The following is a 19,169-nucleotide window of genomic DNA, read 5'->3' on the forward strand; positions in this document are numbered from 1 at the left end:
TTTTTGTTCTTATTTAGATTACAAGACATTCAAGCAATAGGCTTTTTCTTAAGCAATTCTCATCACATTCCTCATTACTAGGTGATTCTATCCATAATTAATCTTAAAGGTCCACTCATGTCAAGATCAACAATAATCAACAAGGTCTAGTTCAATTCGAATTCATGTGATTCTAATCTTGATCAAACACTACTCATGACATTGGTTTTAGGAAGGTTTCTCATGAACCTTCAATTTCACCATTAATGGCTTCAACCCACAAAACATGCAATTCAACAATAAAACTAAGGTTAACTATTGAATTCACATAATATCATCATATAATCACTATACAAAGATAGATAAATCATAAATAGGTGATATCCACTCGTTTGGAATCACACCCACACACTACCCACAAATCAAGCATAACCCTAACTAGAATTTGGGGTTCTTGACTTTCAATTGAGGGGAATCTAAAGGGGCTCCATGGGTGGAAGAACCCATGGATGAAGAAGCTTTACCTTTACATACCTTAAACAAACTTGAATCAATGAGGAGAATTCGACCTAAGATGCTGCCCTTTCCCTTCACTTCTTCTTCTTCTTTAAGCTTTGGGTTCTTTCCAGAGAGAGAATTATTTGAGAGAGGAGTGATTTGGGGTTTTGATTTAGAATGACTTAATTAGGGCGTTTTATGACTTAAAAATATATCTATGGGTGTATAAAACCCTTACAAAATGACCCACACTTAACCTAGGTCGAATAGGATTTTACTTAGTTGACCTCGACTTGGTTGCCTTGTCCAGGTACAACGGCCACTTGGACGGTTCGTGAAGGGCACCACAATCCGTGGTGGTTCCCTTGGTGCACTTTCCAGTAGCTCCCCCAACTTTCCATGGCCCTAAAACACCCTCAAACTCCAAGGCACCTTCACGGGAACTTTGATGGGTCGTGGTCAAGCTAACGGCTCGTGAAGTGCCTCGTGGACTTGGGGCAGTGTCTAGGCATCTTGGCCTTGCCTCCCAAGTGTCTAAGGAGTCTTCATAGACCCCTTCACGGACCGTGGTCCACACCACTGGTCGTGAAGGTGGTCGTGAACTCTTAAGCAGTAGCTACCAAGGTTGGGCAGCCTTGGCCCTTTGGCTTAGGCTTGACCTTTTGCCTTGGTGTTTGCCCTTCCCATTCACCACCAAACTCCTATAGGTCATCTAGGCTACCAGGTATAACACATACCTTGATGTTCAACCACTAAACTCCTCACTCTAAGCACACGAAGTCTTAACTACCATTCAAATCCTCAACATCACACTCTAGGACCCTAGCTCTTGGTTCTAGTTTAGTCTACAAATTTTGGGGTGTAACAGACAAAGTGTTGAGAGAGGTAAAAGAGAATGTCTTGATGCTGAATCATATGACAACCTCTCACGCCATGTTCATTCAGCTTCTAGAGTCCCAAATAGACCAAGTGTTGTCTTCTCTCTACCCACAACAAGAAAGTGGGTTGCCTTGTGAAAACAAGGCAAACCCCACAAATGAAACTTAAGTGGGGACCTGCGTCGTGCCACGACGTTAACTAAGGCGGTTCTTGGGAGGCAACCCAAGTGTTTATCGCTTCATTTTTATTTTAGAAATAATTTTGTGTTGATTGTGCAGGTTAAAGTGTGGATTGTGTTCGAAAAGTGCAGGTTGACGAGCTAAAAGTCCAATTGGTGACTCGCCGAAGAGGTCAGCGAGCCCGACTTGGATCACCGTTGGACTCAAGACATTTTGAAATAAAACTCGGCGAGCCCAGAAGCAAATTGGTGAATCGCCGACTTCACGACTTTGTTCGCCGTTTGGACCCCCACATTAACTGGAGGTCCTGTAAAACTCAGTGAGGGAAGTGCCCACTCGGCGTATCCCCGAGTGGGTCGGCGAGCAAGACTAATATCGCCGAATGGGCGAGAATTGGACGGTTTTTAAGGCCAAAGGTTCAAAAGTTCAAACCCTTTCGCTTTCCCTCAATTTTAAACTTCCCGAACTCACACCCGCATTATAGTATTCTATATTTCGTGCATTTTTACCGTATTTTAGTCATCATATTTGTGTTTGGAATTGGAATAGGAATACTTTGCCGCCTAGCGTTTCAAAATATTTATTCAGCATCAAAGGTTGGTTTTCCGAATTCTGAATTTATTTGTAGTAAATTTTACTCAATTGCAATTGATTTTGTCATAGTGATGTGTGTTGGGCCTCTCTGATCATAATTGTGTATGTGTGTGCCTCTGTTAAATTGAATATCGTCCCTTTAATGCCTTTAATGATTAATTACCTAAATTGTTGTGCCTTAAAATTGATTAAAATTGTGGGGTTGTGCTTGCATGTTGTTGTGCCTAGTCGGGTGAAGTCTAAGTAACCCGTATTTGTGCCATATGACGTAATTTGCCCAATGATGGAGTGGTTGACGTCATTCCTAAGGGAAAAAGTCATCAAATGGGAAATTTTGGCCAAAATGGGAAAAGTCTGAGTATCTCGGGGGCATGGGTGTAATGGGTCTTAGTTTAATTAGAGGAGTTCATGTTTTGATTTTGTTTTCGGGGGTTGTGGGTTTGTATTTGGAAAGTTGGGCGGAAAGTAGGCACGTTGGGTAATTTGGCGAGCTGGGTAGAGCTCGCCGAGCCACTCGGCGGTTCACCAAAGGGGGAGCCACTCGGCGGTTCACCAAATCACCCCTTATCGCCTTTAATTTCATGCTTAAAATTGATTTGGGTTCTGTAACTTTCAACGAGAAGCCTGAGGTCACCGAATGCACTCGCCGACTCGTCGAAAGACCTTCTTGATTGCCTTTTGTCTGCGCCCCTAATCCCTAAAAGCACTGTAACTTTTAGTGGGCTAGTCCTTGCTCGCCGAATGTTGTCGGTGATTTGCCGAAAGGTCCTTCCCATCGCCGACATGCCAAAAATTTCTGGGATTTTTGAGCCAATCCTTTCGGCGATCCCGATTTAGCTCGCCAAAGTGATTCAGCGAGTCTTTATGCAACTATTTTTCTATATATTTGATTGAACTGCTTCTAATTCTTTTTGATGTTTTTGCAGACATGCCTAGACTAAAAGTTGCTGGTAGAGACATGCCGCCCCGCAAGAGGGCCAAAGGGATAAACATCAATGAGGATGTAGCTGCATCCAGGGCCAAGGCCACCAAACTTCCCACAACTAGTGCGAAAGGAAAGGGCAAAGGGAAGGCACCTGTGTCACCGGAGGCTAGCATTGACAGTAATGGTATCTACACCACTCACATCACCACTTCTGAGAGTAAGGATGAGTACCAGGCTGCATCTTCTATGCCTGAGGATGATGAACTAGTAGCAGCACAGAGGGTAGAGCTGCGATCCAAAAGGATGAATGATCCGTCTAGGATCAGGACTTCCTAGGCCACTACTCCGTCTCCCCCTCCAGCATAAGTTGTGGTCCTAGCACCACCAGTATAGGGACCTCCTCCAAAGTCTATGAACAGACTAAAGATCGAGGGGCTGCGGACCATTACCGAAGAGAAGCGTTTGTTTACTGATGGGGTCATTGACAGGTATCCAAAGATTATGAGTTGCCTGAAGCCACATAAATTCCAGATCTTCACCAAGCCCTGTGGCCCGTACATTCCAAGCTGGGTCAGACAGTTCTACATCGCTTACAGTGCCTTGATACCACAAGGGAAGAAGCTAGCAGCCAAATTCAAGCTTGTTGACTATGTGGTTGTCAGAGGACGGAAGGTGAAATGTGAAAGTGACGCTATAAATATCGTCATAGAATGTTTTATGAGAATTGAAGATAACTGTCAATACAAGATCAGAACCACAGTATTGGAATACATGAAGAAGTGGTTAGCTCTGTTGATATCATATGGTACTCCGAGGTGGCTAGAGGTTGGAGTAGTTATCGAAAAGAAGGACCTCAATGTGGCGGCGAGGTACTGGTTTGGGTTCATCAGCAACACGATCATGCCCTGCTACATTGCCTCCCAAATATGCTTCTGCTGTTTCTCGGCCCCCGCTCACTTAGGCTGCATTGCTCCAGATGGGGCAGCTAGCCCATTCTGTCGTTCATTGTGCTGCCAGACTTGAGGCCTCCATTATGATTCATACATCCCTTGCTGATGTTGTGACACCATTGAGTGCTACCATTGATGCCTTTACGACTAGGATCACTACTAGAAAATAGGTCTGTTACAATGTAAGAAAAATCATTTCCATAGATCCGAAGAGCGTTGCAATAGCCTTATGGCAACGGAAAAGGGTGTGTTGCATATAAGCGTGTTGCAATACATCTACAGTAACAGTTTTATGCAACAGTTTCTAAACTGTTGCGACACACCTATCTATAGCAACAGTTATTCTTTATTCTATGACAACACTTTTCAATTGTTAGTGCAACAGTTACGAACCGTTGCAATAGATTTATTCCAACGATTTGAAACCGTTGCACACGATCTACCACAATAGCTTTATAATATAGCTCAGTTAGAGCTATTACAACGGTTCTAGTAAACTATTGCAACACTGTTATTAAGCTATTGCAATAGGCCTTTTTTAATGCTTATTGTAAGCTGTTGTAGCAACTATATAATACCATGTACTTTTGCAATAAACTATAATATAATGATAGGGAATATTAAATCAAAAAGTACTTCAACTAGTGTACTCATCCATATATTATAGATAGAAACACAATATTGATTGACAATTCAATAGTTAACATACATTGATTTTCGCAAAAGTTAAGCCCAAATATAAAAATAGTCCTAAAATGTTCAAGAGTTAGCATACAACTAAGTTCACAAAATTAAAGCCCAAAAGTAAAAATAGTCCTAGAATGTTTGTAGATGTAGATCAAGCAATTCTCTGTATAGGTCTTCACTACCTTCATCCCCACATTTTTCATTTTGTTCACCTACAATTTCAAAAGGGACAACAATTAAAGATAGGGAAAAGGAAAGAAAAAGTATAAAAATGAAAAGGGAAAAGAAATCATATAACTCCCAATTTTTACTCTTTCGTAATATAACCTATAGTACCACATGCCTTTTTTAGAAAGTAAAAATAAAAGGGTTATTTATCTCATACATGGGCCAAAGTTTTTGCACAAGAGCAGTTTTATAAGAAATTGACTGACCCCTAAGATGCCGCTTTTAGAAAGAAAATCAAAGCTACTTCATAATATTTTTTAGTAATGGCAATTTCTTCCTGACATAGTTTTTGTTCCAGATTAATGATACTAACCAATCAAAGAACCTTCTTTTCATAACCAATTAATACGCTTTCAACGGTAAGTTCATCAGACTGAATTTTCAACTTGAGAAAAATAAAAATAAATGTCAATGGTTCAACAACAAAACACAATATATATATAGACTGTTCTAAATCTTAAAAGTTTAGAGTGTCCTTTATCACCATAGAAATAGGATGACGAGCTTTAATAAGAAGATGAAAGTGTACATATTTAGTAAATTCAACAACTCAGGTCAATATATTTTTACAAAAAATCAACAATACCTAAAATCAACCAAGAATTGAGTACACATTTTAAAACTTTCTTTAGTCAATTGATGTTTTCAGTTTAGTTCAATACTCCAAAACTATGCAAACAACTATAACACTAATCTCGATATAATTAACTTTGATAAAAATAACAAGATGATCGCAGATGCACCAACAACAATAGAAGAAGATTGCAAGTGTAGTAGCACAAGAAAAAAAGTAGAAGCAGATCAACAGATAAAAAGCAGACGAAGCTGAAGCAAACAAGAAGTTGCAAAATCAGTAGTAGAAGAATTGGAAGAACAAGAAGGAGGATTCTTACCTTGATTGTTGCTACGTATAGATGGACGATGGATTGGCCGAATAGCTGTTTCTCGTGTTGACGAAGCATCAAGTAATGTTGCTAGAACATTAACATCAATTGGTAGGCCTGAACGATGGAGTTTTGTTATGACATCTTCTAAAATTTCTTGTCTCATCATGGTCTTTTGTTCGTCAAATTGTTCCTTTAGTTCCTCAATTTTTTCTTCCATTCTTAGCATTCTCTTTATTATCTTTTTCATGAGCTTATTTGTTGCATTTGACAAGGCTTCCAAAGTCCCACTTTCCCTTTCAAAGTAGTTTTAGTAACCCTATTCCATAAAATCTCAAGCATCCAGGATGTTTCGATCCCATGATAGATGGAAATGCATCAATCGTCTCATTACCATCTTCATTTTGTTGCATTTTAATATTCTCCATCTCAGCCTATAATTTATTTTTATTTTTTAAAAAAAATAAGCCAATTAAAGTATACATAAAAAGACTCAATACGAAAAAAAACTAATTTAAATCAAACAAATTAAAAATTAGATAGGAATCTCACAATTGTACTCTTCATCTGTATCCTTGTATGATCGATTGGGTTTTCTTTTTCTTGTAACCACAAAAATTCCTTAAGTGATGGAGGATCATAAGTTTCCCTCTCTTTTTCCTGGACACATTAAAAGTGGATATAAAAAATCTTCATTAAAAAAGCGACATGTATATATTCAATGTCACACAATAGCTCATTCCAAATCATTGCGAACTAAAGCAAATCTGTTTTTGCCAACAGTAAGTGGATTCTTCAACTTTTTCCAATTCTCACTATTGGTTTTGGACATTTTCTACAAATAGAAAAGAATATGTTAGACTGGTGCACTCAACCCAAACACATGTTTATCTTGTGGTTAGTTGTACAAAGAATATTATTGATAAAGGAAAGATTAGCTAATATGCATATCCCACAGACATAGTGATCGTCCAGATCAAGAAAAGAATTGTAAAGAAATTTGACCTTCTTAAGTTTTCTAGGAAAGCTCATAGGTGTCAAGATCAATAAAACTCATAAGTTTTCACATTTAACCAAAAAATACTAAAATTAAGGAGGCTTTTTTTTTATCTTTTTCCTTGATCGATCGATGAGTCAGATAATTCTAATTGTGTATTATCAGCTAGTAAGATTACCTGAAATTTTTCTGAGTTCCAATATCTAAGAAGTTCCATAAATTGAGATTTTGGAACATCATTAGACCTTTTCTCCATTCAAATTTGATCATTACCATAGGCATCAAAGTGGTGTGTTTTCAAATCAAACTTACACCTTCTCCAAGCTTCTTGAATTGTTTTTAAAGTCCATCTATTTTCAATTTTCGAAATATCATATTTCTCCTGAAAATTGGGACACTGAGTTAGTGTAATAAACGTGAAATATATTCAACTTAAAATAGAATTGAAAACTTTAACCTTGGTATAATCTTACAAATTCTTTTTTATGTGTCAAGTAGCTTCCAATTTTCTATAACAAGAGGACAAAGGGTCACATTCCTTGCAAGTGTATCGAGGAAGCTGCTCAACTCTATCACCACATCATTACTAGGACCAACAGGCTGACCAACTTTATTTAGTACAACCAATTTATGATCATGCCTTCCATGTACAGTTAACATCTTTGTTGGACATCTTTCTCCTTTTTGAGTGGAAAAGTCTACAATAATACACAAATAAAGATAACCTCCAAATTAGTATTGTAATTTGATTTCATAATTAAAAAAGTATAGTAATATTATAAATAAAACCTAGATGTTCTTGCCTTGTTCTTCACATTGTTCATTTACTTCAATAGTAGTAGAATTCAATTGAACTTGTTCTTCTACCTCTGGATTTTGTGGTACATGTTTAGTTGAGTCATCTTGTATATGGACTCCTACCTCTGGATTTCGTGGTTCTAGTAGATGTTTTTCTTCTATTACATCTGTTAGACGCTGGCCCTTTTCAATTGACCTTATCAAACTCGTTATATCATTTCTTCTTCTAGTTAGCAACAACTTCTTTTGATTCACCAAAGATATAAGTGTTCCAACTGGAACAGTTTCTCCTATATCTTTATTCCTTATTCTTGAAGACTCTCGTTGTGCCATGACTAGCAAGTACTGCCTAGTGTATAAATAGAGATAAAAGGATAAGGAGTTAGACATCCCAAAAAAATCAATAAGATAAAGCAGAATCAGAGAAAAGAAGATTACAATTGCAATAACTTTTGTAACATGATAAGATGAACTAGAAAAAAGGGAGAAAGGATGAAGCATAGATGAAGCATAAATCAGACTCAACGCTTCTTGCTACCTAATTCACCTAGTCTTTAGGAAGCACAAATCACTCAGCTAGTTTCAACATATGAAGCACTAAAGAGATCTCTAATAACAACGAGAAAACCTAACAAACCAGAAGTACACAATAATAATAAAAAAGGCAAGATCAGAAGTACAAATAAGAAAATGCGATAGAGAAATTTCTGAAAAGTCCCTTTGTCAATAATCAGCCACCATCCAATCCCAATCGGTATCATATAAGTCCTCATCATCATCAAAGTCCTCATCTTCTTCTGATGTTTCCATATCTTCTTCTATATCTTCTGAATGTAGATCATGAGTTGGCATATCAATGACATCACTAGGTACATCTTGTCCAACACTCTAAACTTAAAGTACTTGTCCAAAATTTAAAGAGAACATATACAGGGAAATGAAAAATCCTTTAAGAAGTAGAAAAATATGAAATCTGAAATATCCTAATGGTAGTATAAGTTATTGTAGAGTTATCAAGATAGTAGTAAGACGGGATTAAATATCATGAAGTATTGAACGAAACTGTTGCTCTGGATAGGCCATGAAAAATAGAGGTCGATGCCTATGTATATTAGTATAAAGTTGTCTTTAATCCAATAGTAATCTCACGAAATACATTTTTACTAACATTGAAAAAATACAGGAGAACAAATTGCAGCTGGACTAGATTATAATTTTCTGCACTTAAATATTTTACAGAGGCCATATGTTGCTTTTACTTAGAAGACGTACACGTCTAACAAAAGCAATACTCATAGAGAAGTAAATCCAATAAATAAATAGGAAAATGCAGGTTAATAAATACACAACCAATCTAAACATGAAATAATCAGGAAAAGAGGGAGAATTAATTGTTCCATCCAAAAAGTAATTTCTCTATACTAGTAAAGATAATTGTATTCCATTAGACATTGTCGAACAGTCGATTCCCAATAATTTAGAAGTTAAACATACCATCCACCTCATTAAAATCTATTAACACTCCACATTCTAACGAGAACATGTAATACATCAGTTTGCACATAAGAAAGAATTCAGAAAGCATAACAAATTTTAGTCTATGTTGGCAAACAATATTCTTATACTAATGTGAAAAAGGATCATTACCTCCTTTTAAGTATTGAACTGATGTGACGAGAGCTTGATGATCAACTTATTGTTCGTCCACCAAAAATCTCAGAGAAGAAGGAAGAAAATATAAACTTAGAACTTCAAATTTTACTCGCAAGAGAAAAACTAAATCTCTTAATGCTCGACTTCAATGACTTTTGTAGTTAAAAAATACATTAGTTCATCTTATTGTTTGAAAAGACTTATGGAGTTGAAAACTTTATCCCAGTGGTCCAAAGCTTGAGCTTTTTGATAGATAAAATCTATCCTGTAGAATGAAGAATCGAAACCCATCTTCCATAACATCAACTCTTCCTAAACTGAGAATTTCCAATATAAATTTCAAGTTTTCATTTAAATTTTTTTGCAGTGATTTCTCAATCCTCACAAAAATTGAGATACACACTCTAAGCCACAACAAGATTACACCATAAACATAAATTCTAACAAATAGAATCTACTTCACAAAAACCCATTTGCCTATTTTAAGATATTTTACAAGAACCCTTCTCAAAAATTTCTAATTTCAATGAAGATAGAATACACAATACCTGTAGATGGAAAAATGCATAACCCGTGAAGAAGAAGTCCCAGTATATAATAGATACCTACAAGGAAATACAAAGAGGATTGAGAAGAAGATACACCATCTTCAAGGAGAAGTGAGAAGCGACCTACGAGGCTGAGCTTCTGATGAAATGGTCTCGAACAGAGAAACCTATTTGATATATGTTATACATTTACACTTTTATTTTATTTTAAAAAATAAATTAAGAGAAAATCTTTTGGAGGGTCTAGTAAAATTAGCGGAGGGAAAATAATTGAGGGTAAGATATCCGTTGCAATATATTTATTTCCGTAAGAACCGTTGCCATAGAGTAGCCTACGAGGACGATTTTGTGGAACCCTTGCAATAAGAGACATTATGGCAACAGTTGTAGTGCTAATGCAACGATTTAATTCTAGAAGTGTTTCATTAGGTCATGTTGTCTATTGCAATGTTTATAACCGTGGTGAATTACTATATATTGCAACATGTATTTAATCATTGCTAAATAATTGTTGCTACATGCATGTTTTCTAGTAGTGCGATAGCGGTGTGTGAGCGTGGCCTAGGGGCCACCGAGGAGGTGACGGCTCTAAAAGATGCTATTGTTGCATTAAGGAGAGATGTGGACCAGCTGAAGTCCACTGACATGTTCATGATTTTCGGGATGGTGGAGATCCTAGATGTGCTAGTAGATCCAGATATGCCTCCGGCTACCACCAGAGATAATGTTCAAGTTTAGGAGGCAACTGATCCCGAGTCTGAGGCAGAGAAAGATGAGGGATACTTGAGGTTGCTGAGGAGGTTTCTTATGAGGGCCTTACAAAGACTGAGGAGGCCATGATCAATGCAGCTGTGCAGACTTCTTTGGTAGACACGCCTTTGGCTGACCCTAGTGGAGTTGGTGGTATTGTAAGGTAACTTTGGGCACTAATGCTTAAGTCCAGAGTGATGCAATGGGCACTGATGCCCAGACGGACGGAGCGACTGTTTAGACAGGATTCCCTTTTTACCTCCCTCTCTGTCTTACTTTTATTGACTTTAGGATATTTTGCTTGCATTTGAGGACAAATAAATTTTGTTTATGGTGGGGCGAGGCCCACCTTTTGTGATTATTATTTTGGTTATATATTGGGTTTTTGAGCTATAAATTGTGTTTAACACTACTTTTGTCGATGATTGAGCTTGTGGCTCCCTGCTTTAATTGTAAATGATTTTTGGACCCTTTAAAAAAAATTGTGCCACCTCTTGTTTGTATTTGAATGTGGTAGTTCTCTTGCAAATTTTAGTATCGGTCTTCATTAATACCGATGACTTGAATAGTGCTCATAATCGAACAAAAATGAATGTACAGCTATGATGATGGCAAATGAAGTTGCATAGGCAATATGTGAACTTTTTGCATCTCGTTGTGACTAGCCAATTATCAATTTAAGTCTCTTGTGATGAACATTGCACACTAGCGAAAGTGTGGAGTCTTGTTTGACATTGGTGTCAATGCATTGTGTGATGAGCTTACCGTGAACCATGTGTGATGACAACTAGAATTCGCCCCGTTGGTCCAATTGACTAAGTGATGCAATCTCTTGAAATGATCTTAGGCAGTTTTAAAGAGTGAAACAATTCGACATTATACCTCTTTTGTGGCCTACCTTGTGAGTGTGTGAACTTCGCTTGAACACTTTTTGAGCCTTAGCCTTTCCTTGGAAGAAACTTGATGAAATTGTGACCTTTCTTTATCCTTCGACCCTTAATACTTATGAGATGTGGTTTGTGTGAATAGCCAACTTAGGCCAAAAGCCTAAGTTGGGGGTGTGGTGAAAAGAGAAGGTAAATCAAGAAGTGTTAAGAAGTCCTCTTTACCCATGGTTGTGAAAAAGATGGAACCCCTCCATATAAAAAAAAGAGAGAAAGGAAAAGAAGAATGAAAAAGTTTGAAATAAAGGTGTGAAAGTGCAAAGAAAATGGAGTGTCTGGTATTCCATTAAAAGTGAATAAATGGGTGACTTTTGAGCATGAATGTGAATGATGAAGAAAAGGAAAGAAAGTGTTGTTCATACCACATTTCATGAGGATAGAATCCACTGAGCCTAAATAATCATACCTTTACACTCAGCCTCATTACAAGCCTTGAAAAGACCTTTTTGATCATGAGTGAGCTAAAACAAGTGTTGATTGGAAAACACGGGTAAACCTATGGGTGAAATCATGCATTGTGTTCATCTTTGTGAGTGTGAGTGTTGATTGTAATTTCAAAGCTTTAAATTTTTGAACCATTGTGTGTGAATATGGAATCATTCTTTGTGTGGGGGCATTTGAGCACTTTTGTTGGGCTTGATCTTGCATTTGAAACAAGTATGGTGAACTTGAGAATCTTTGCTAATGGTGAGTCACAACTTGAATCTTTGAGTGAACAATTGATCCTTGCATGAGTAAGTTGAGTCTTTTTGTATGCATTCATGATTGAGTCTTGTGTAGCACTATTTGAGACATCTTTTTTGAACTACTGAACTTGAGTTTTACTTGAGGACAAGCTAAAGTTTAAGTTGGGGGTGTTGATGAGTCCACGATTTGGACTCATTTAGGAATTTATTTAGATAGATTTAGTGTCCTCAAATGCCTATTTTGTGACAATAACTGATGTAAACTCCTTGATTTCCAGGTATTTGGATTGAGGAACAAAGCATGGACCCTAATGAGCAAAAAGGAACAGGCAACTGAAAGAACGAAGAAAAGAAGGCATGTTGATTGCCTAATCCATTGGGTCGCTGAATGGCTACTATCTTGCTTAAAGTTTCAGTGTGCCAAGCCCTGAAGGATAAAATCAAGTCAGTGAGAGAAAGGAGCAGTCGGCCCAAAGTTACAGAACTTGAGGATACTGAAGGCCAAAGCAAAAAGGCGATGGAACTGACCAAAAGGCAGATCGCGGAGATGATCGGCGATCCCGACTTATTACGCCGAATAGTCCTTCAAAGCATATTTTTGGTGACTATAAATGCATTTTCAAACATTATGTTTAGTATCTTTTACACAATCAAGTTTTTATCAGTTTTCATAATATAGAATTTTTCAGTTTGAACTGATAGTATTGAGACAATATTTTTCCTTAGCTTTGAAGAATTGAAGTTTTCCATTTTTGAGAAATTGGAAGTGGGTATTTGATATTCTTCAACCTGGACCTTTGTAAAGACGAAATTAATCTTATCCAGTTGATGGAAACACAATTTGGTAACGATTTTTTATCTTTTTATGATGTCTAGCTAAAACCCCAATTCGTGGGGTGTGATTATGTGATTATGGGTTGATTCACCTGATGGGTATTGCTAATTGTTAGTTTAAATGTTGTTTAGAAGTTATTTCATTCTTTAATTGTGGTTGAAATTAAAGGATTGTAGTTGCAAATGCAGTCCTACATTCGTGTTATTGGCTTGCGAGAGAGAGAGAGGTTTTAAAACCAAGATGATTGAATTGATGGTCTATGGGTATCGGGTTGTCATGGGTTCAGCTCGAGAGAGTGATTCCTAAACATTTTTCCACACATTCAACTCGAGAGAGTGAATGGACTAAAGCGTAGGTTGTTCTTAATTGCATGCTTGTTGGTGTTCAAGAAAAACAAACTTGATTCGGGGTTAATTGTTCGAGAGAAAGTTTATCCCCACAAAAGTCTATCTTATTCACTGATTTACAACTATTTACTAACAATTACAATTACCCATTTGTCTATATTAGCCTATAATTGAATCACATCCTAAGAACCCGTTTCAATATTGTTATTTTCATGTTATTTGCTGCTGTTGTAGTTGATAATTACAATCAAACCCCCCCCCCCCGATATTTGACATTCTTGTCACCCCTTAATTTGAATTATGTTTTTATTCGATAATGTCTATTTCTATGATTGACTTGAGCATATTCTTACTTGCCTATTGATTCTCAAACACGTACCACTCCCTGTGGGATTGGACCCCAACTCACGTAGTTGGGTTATATTACAGACTAATGATCGTTGACACTTAGAATTGGTTGAAGTGTCCTGATACAAATCAGTAACTGTCTTCTTTTCCTAAGCATTTGTCTCACTCCTCGATTTATAAGGGTCATTCCTTCGTCTTTATTTTCTTCGACTTCTTCTCCAGTTTCAAATGTCTTAGCCGTAAATACCACAGTCTTCTTTTTATCATCTTTGTTGTACCTGTTAATATGATTCTGTTCATAGGCCATCAAGTTTCCTCGAAGTTCATCATACGTCATTTTCTGCAGATCTCCATCTTAAAAAATGGGAGCTTTAGTTTCCCAAGCTTTGGGAAGACTTCTAACAAGTTTTCTGACTTAGAGTCCATTTGAATACACCATTCCAAGTGATTTGAGTTCGCAAACAGTTTTACTGAATCTCAAGAACATAGTTTCTACATTTTCACCTTCAACCATTTTGAACAATTCATATTCATTTACCAATCAACTGATCCGGGCAACCCTCACCTTGGTGATTCCTTCATAAGTCACTTCTAGTTTGTCCCACATTTCTTTCACAGTTTCACATATTGATATCTTCTTATATTCAGTTCTGCTCCTTGCACAATATAACAAACTTATGGCTCTAGCATTAGTTTGAATTACCTCTTGGTGTTTTTTTGTGATATCAAATGATTCAGGATCAAATGGCTTCTCAGTGCCCTCTTTTTCGGTCAATCCACGAATAAGATTTGGGCCCTTCATGATCACTATCCATGCTTGCTGAATATTTGAAAAGACAAATATTTTGAATCTGTCTTTCTAGTGAGAGTAATGTTGTCCATTGAAGTATCCTGGTTGATGTGAAGAATAACCATCTTGAAGTAGAGCACCAGGAATCTAATAGCATGCCATTGGATCTTTACTCATGTGTGGTTAAACACTTAACTAGTAAGACATGCTCTGATACCAATTGAAAGTCAAGAGGAGGGTGAATTAAAATTTCCTTCCAGTCGACTTCTTGTAGTTAGTCAAATCACCTGCACGTTAGTAAAATAGATATAGAGAAGTAGTAAATGCAGTAAGTAAATAACACATAGAGTTTTTATACTGATTTGGAACACCGACGTGGTGCCTACGTCTAGTCCCCTTGGGTTACAACGGTTTCCTTAAGAGCTTTGAAGTGAACTTTCATAGTACAGAGTATCTGTGAATTGGTCCTGTCTGATTTGCAAAACAGATTGCTACCTTGACACTACCTCTACTTGTATACCTACACTCAAATTCTTTATTTTTCTTTTCATTTCAATTGTACCACTCACGTGTTTACAAAGCTTTATGAAAGATAAAAGAAGGATGTAGTTTAAGCTCAAGTGAAGTTGCGTACTATACACTAAAGTCTGGGGGTAATTTGTATATATACAGACCCGTGCTCTTGTAAGGAAAATCCAAGCGGTATTTATATCAATCAAGGATAATTGAGAGATTCCTTGATTGAGGCGATTTGTTGATCCATGTCCATATTAGATATTTGCATGATAAATGACTTCTATATCATTCTTGGCTTGGCTTGATTCTTTTCTTGTCTGGTAAGCGGATCTCTAATCTTTGGCTTGATTCACGACTCTTCCTTTTCTTGGTAACTTGATTCTATTTGAGGCTTTGATTTGCTAATCTCTTGATTTTGTCTTGTTAATCAAGGTGTGCTTGATTGAGTTGTTTGCTGGATTTGGAGCATCTGTATAGTGATTATGATTCCTTAGATTGAGGCTTTTCTTTCTATCAATTTCTGTAATGATTAGTCATATATTTCTTTCCATCTTGATGTTGTTTGCATAGATCATTTCCTTTTTTATTTCGTGGCTTGCAAGCAATGTGTTAAGTGTCTATTGTCAAAATCAACCAACTCTAAGGAGTTAACACTTGCTTCTTTCCATTTGTTAAACCAAACTTTAGCAACTCCCTTAAGTTGGTAAGCGGTCAATTCCGCCTTCTCTACCGGAGTGACTCCCATAATATCTAACACCTTATGGACCTCATCTATAAATTCTTGGGGATCTTCCTCCATCTTTAAACCATAAAACTCGGGAGGGTTCATCCTAGTAAAGTCTCTCACTCTTGAAGCCGGCGTACCCACATTTGGGTTCACAAGAGCTATTACCTCTATATTGGCTTGGGCCGTCACGACTTGAACCAACCCTTGAAAAGCCAACCTAAACTCTCCATTAGTCACATTCTCACCCAAAGGGTAAATCGGAGCTTGGGCAGCCTGTGGAGGAACTTCTTGATCCACCATGCCTTCATCATTCCTTCTAGCATTTGCCTTTGTAGTGTCATATCATGTAGGCCGTCGGGTAAGGATTAGGAGAAAGATCTTGTAGAGTTAAACTCTATGGCACGACTTTGAGAAGTGAAGAAGTAAGATTTCCTAATCATCTAATGGCTTCCCATTCATAAATGTGGTGTGCTTAATACTTATGAACAAGACTCTACTAGACGTGGTTTTGAGACATCCTAGAACCATTCTAAACCTTGTGCAGCTTCCGCCCAAAAAATAACATGGGCTGACTCGAAAAAGGAAGGAATTGGGCCTCTATGGCCCAATCATCGAAATGTAAATCTAGAAGAGAAATTTTCACATATAGAAAACATAAAAATCGCATTTGTATGTTATAGCTATAGTTTGCATAATTGCGCTCCATAGAAAATTTTATGTTTGCTATGGAGCTTTTGATTTGTATAATTCGCTAGATACATCCAATTTATATACAAATTGTTCAGTTTTGTATAATTTCATTTATACAATTGGATAATTTGTATATAAAACCTTTTAGTTATTTCTATATGTGTATATGTATACAGTCATGTTCATCTTTAATTATGAAAATTGTGTCTGTATATTAGATATTATTTGTATATGTATACGTGTTTTTTTTAGGCTTGTCCATTGTATATGTACATATAGCTATAATTTCTATGTATACGTGTTCTTTGTATAAGTGTATATGTGAAATCTATATGCAAATATATCTCTCTTGCTTTATACAACACAAATTATACATTGTAATTTGTATAATTTGTGTTTGTATAAATCGAGAAAGAGAGAAAGTCAAAAGAGAACTGGGCAGGGGAAGATCTCTATTTGTATAATTATAAGTGTAGAGGACGAAAATATGTGTTTGTATTTGTATATACACTTTTCTCTCATTTTATACAAACACAAATGCATTTTATACATTTGTATACCGAATGGGTTTGTATATTGAATGGGTAATTGTATACCGAACATAACAATACTATGTTAAATCTGTAATATATATTAAAAGTGAATTATGTATGCAATATATATTGTATTATAACTGTTTTTAAAAATATATTATGCTTATTTGATAAGAAATCGATACATTGTATTATAAGTGTATTAAAATGTGTGGTAAATGTATTATCCATCAATAAACTTGTATTAAATGTAAATAATAAATCGTTCTTTGTAATATGTGTTAAAACTGTATTATAAGTCTATTAAAAGTGTTCAAGTGAGAAAAAATGCTATTGCTATAAATGGTAAATATTTTTCTAAAATAGTATATTTATGTAAGTTTCCCAAAAAAAATTCCAATGTAGAAAGGAATCCATGAGGGACGCTAACGATGCCATAATCACAAAAAGAGAAACAAATTAGCAAAGGAAGATGGCATGGAACAAATACAACATTTCCACGAAGATACCAATCTAATAACCAAAGCTATGTGAACAGAAGAAATAAGAAAAAAAGTTTACTACTCTTAATTCTTTATCATAAAGAAATTTGAAATGAATACAAGGAATTATTGCTAATGACTTGAGAGTTAACTTATAGGATATATAGCATAGTTTTAGAGCTACTAATTTCCAACATTACGACTTATTATAGCTATACAAAAATATTTTCAATCAAACCAGGAGTTGAATGATTCGTCTTGACCAAACTAATCATTACAACTTAAAAACTCATAGCATTAAATAGCATTCAAGAACATTAGACAAAGGTATATAATGATTAAATTAAAAGACACATAAAAAGATATGCTAGGGACACACTGTTTAACTTAAGCCAAAATGAAGTTATTTTCACAGGATACTACAGCAAACCACAAATTATAGAAAAGTATACTAAAATGAAAATGGATACATAAATGAAGGAAAACTACGATATTGATTCAAATTTCCAAATTTTTGACTAATGGACAAGCCCAAATAAATCGATCTTTTGCACATTCAAGCTACTCATCTTATCATGAGAAAATTATTCACTAGAAACATATAAATTGAACACAAAACCATAAGCACTTAGTGACAAAGATACATCTCACATATTTTATAAAAAAAACAGTGATCAAGATATCATTTTCAAAATAATAAACACACCATTTAAGGATTTTTCTCAACAGTTTTAGCAAATAACTAAGATAAGAGCAGTTATCACACATGTGTACGACTATAAGAACTCAAAACTTTCGACAATGCTCAACTTCAGAAGATTTAAAGGGATGAAGAATATAAACAGACAACAACTTTGAAAGGACAAACAAGAACTAGAACAAGCAAAAGTAATCTAAAAACAGGCAGAACAGTCCCAAACTATACAATATGCAGCTATGAGGGCGAGAAAATAAGAAACAATAATAGATTCAGCTAGCAAAAACAAACCTTTACATGAACCAAACCAAAATTACATATCATTGAGACTAAATACATCCTAAGCAAGTTGGAACAAGAAGTCGACCCAGAATCATGGTTCGAACTGGACTCGACTAGACTAAAATCACAAAGAACATGTGTCACAGCCCAGGGGTATACCCTAAATGTAACATGGCGTATAGGACCCCGAGAGACCTCATACAAGCCAGTTAGCATTCATAACATAGGAAATAGAACATAATATATAAAACACATTTCAAGTCCAAAAGTTTTAAAATAAAAGAGGAAGTCTAAAACATTTGTCTCATTAGCCATCTAATACAATAGAATGAAATTGGGCCTAGCCCATACATCATGTCCAAAACTGTAATACAAGACATAATCTAGAACAATGAAAGTCCGTCCTTGAAGCATGAGGACTCACCCATGCTCGGGAATCTCAAAATCAACCACGAGCCATGAAACTGAGAACCCTGACTGTTGAACCCTATATTTGGAAAATCTAGGCAAGAGTATGTGTTAGTACAAAACAATGTACCAAGTATGATAGTCATGCATAAAACATTTAAATTGTCCTAATATGGGAAATTTCATGACATGCAATTGACCAAGCTAAAACATGATATAAAAGGGTTAGAAAACTTAATTCATAAAACCATAGTCAGTGCAAGCTAACATCTTTAAGACCTTTGAACTCATATGAGATACTTCTTGAAGTAACCTTAGTTCATTATTACTATGGG

At 36.1% G+C, this 19,169-nt stretch overlaps 1 protein-coding gene across 1 annotated transcript; it reads right to left on the reverse strand.

Moving 5' to 3' along the window:
• Positions 1-6,090: 6,090 nt before the first annotated feature.
• LOC107058653 (uncharacterized) lies at positions 6,091-7,243 on the reverse strand. The gene is made up of 3 exons (XM_015304627.1): positions 6,979-7,243; positions 6,356-6,463; positions 6,091-6,237 (listed from the first exon to the last, which is right to left on the reverse strand). Exons 1-3 carry the CDS (start codon positions 7,054-7,056, stop codon positions 6,103-6,105), a joined length of 321 nt encoding a protein of 106 aa, XP_015160113.1. The 5' UTR covers positions 7,057-7,243; the 3' UTR covers positions 6,091-6,102.
• Between the last annotated feature and the right edge of the window lie 11,926 nt (positions 7,244-19,169).

The sequence above is a fragment of the Solanum tuberosum genome, unplaced genomic scaffold (assembly GCF_000226075.1).
Source record: "Solanum tuberosum cultivar DM 1-3 516 R44 unplaced genomic scaffold, SolTub_3.0 scf00588, whole genome shotgun sequence".
NCBI lineage: Eukaryota > Viridiplantae > Streptophyta > Magnoliopsida > Solanales > Solanaceae > Solanum > Solanum tuberosum.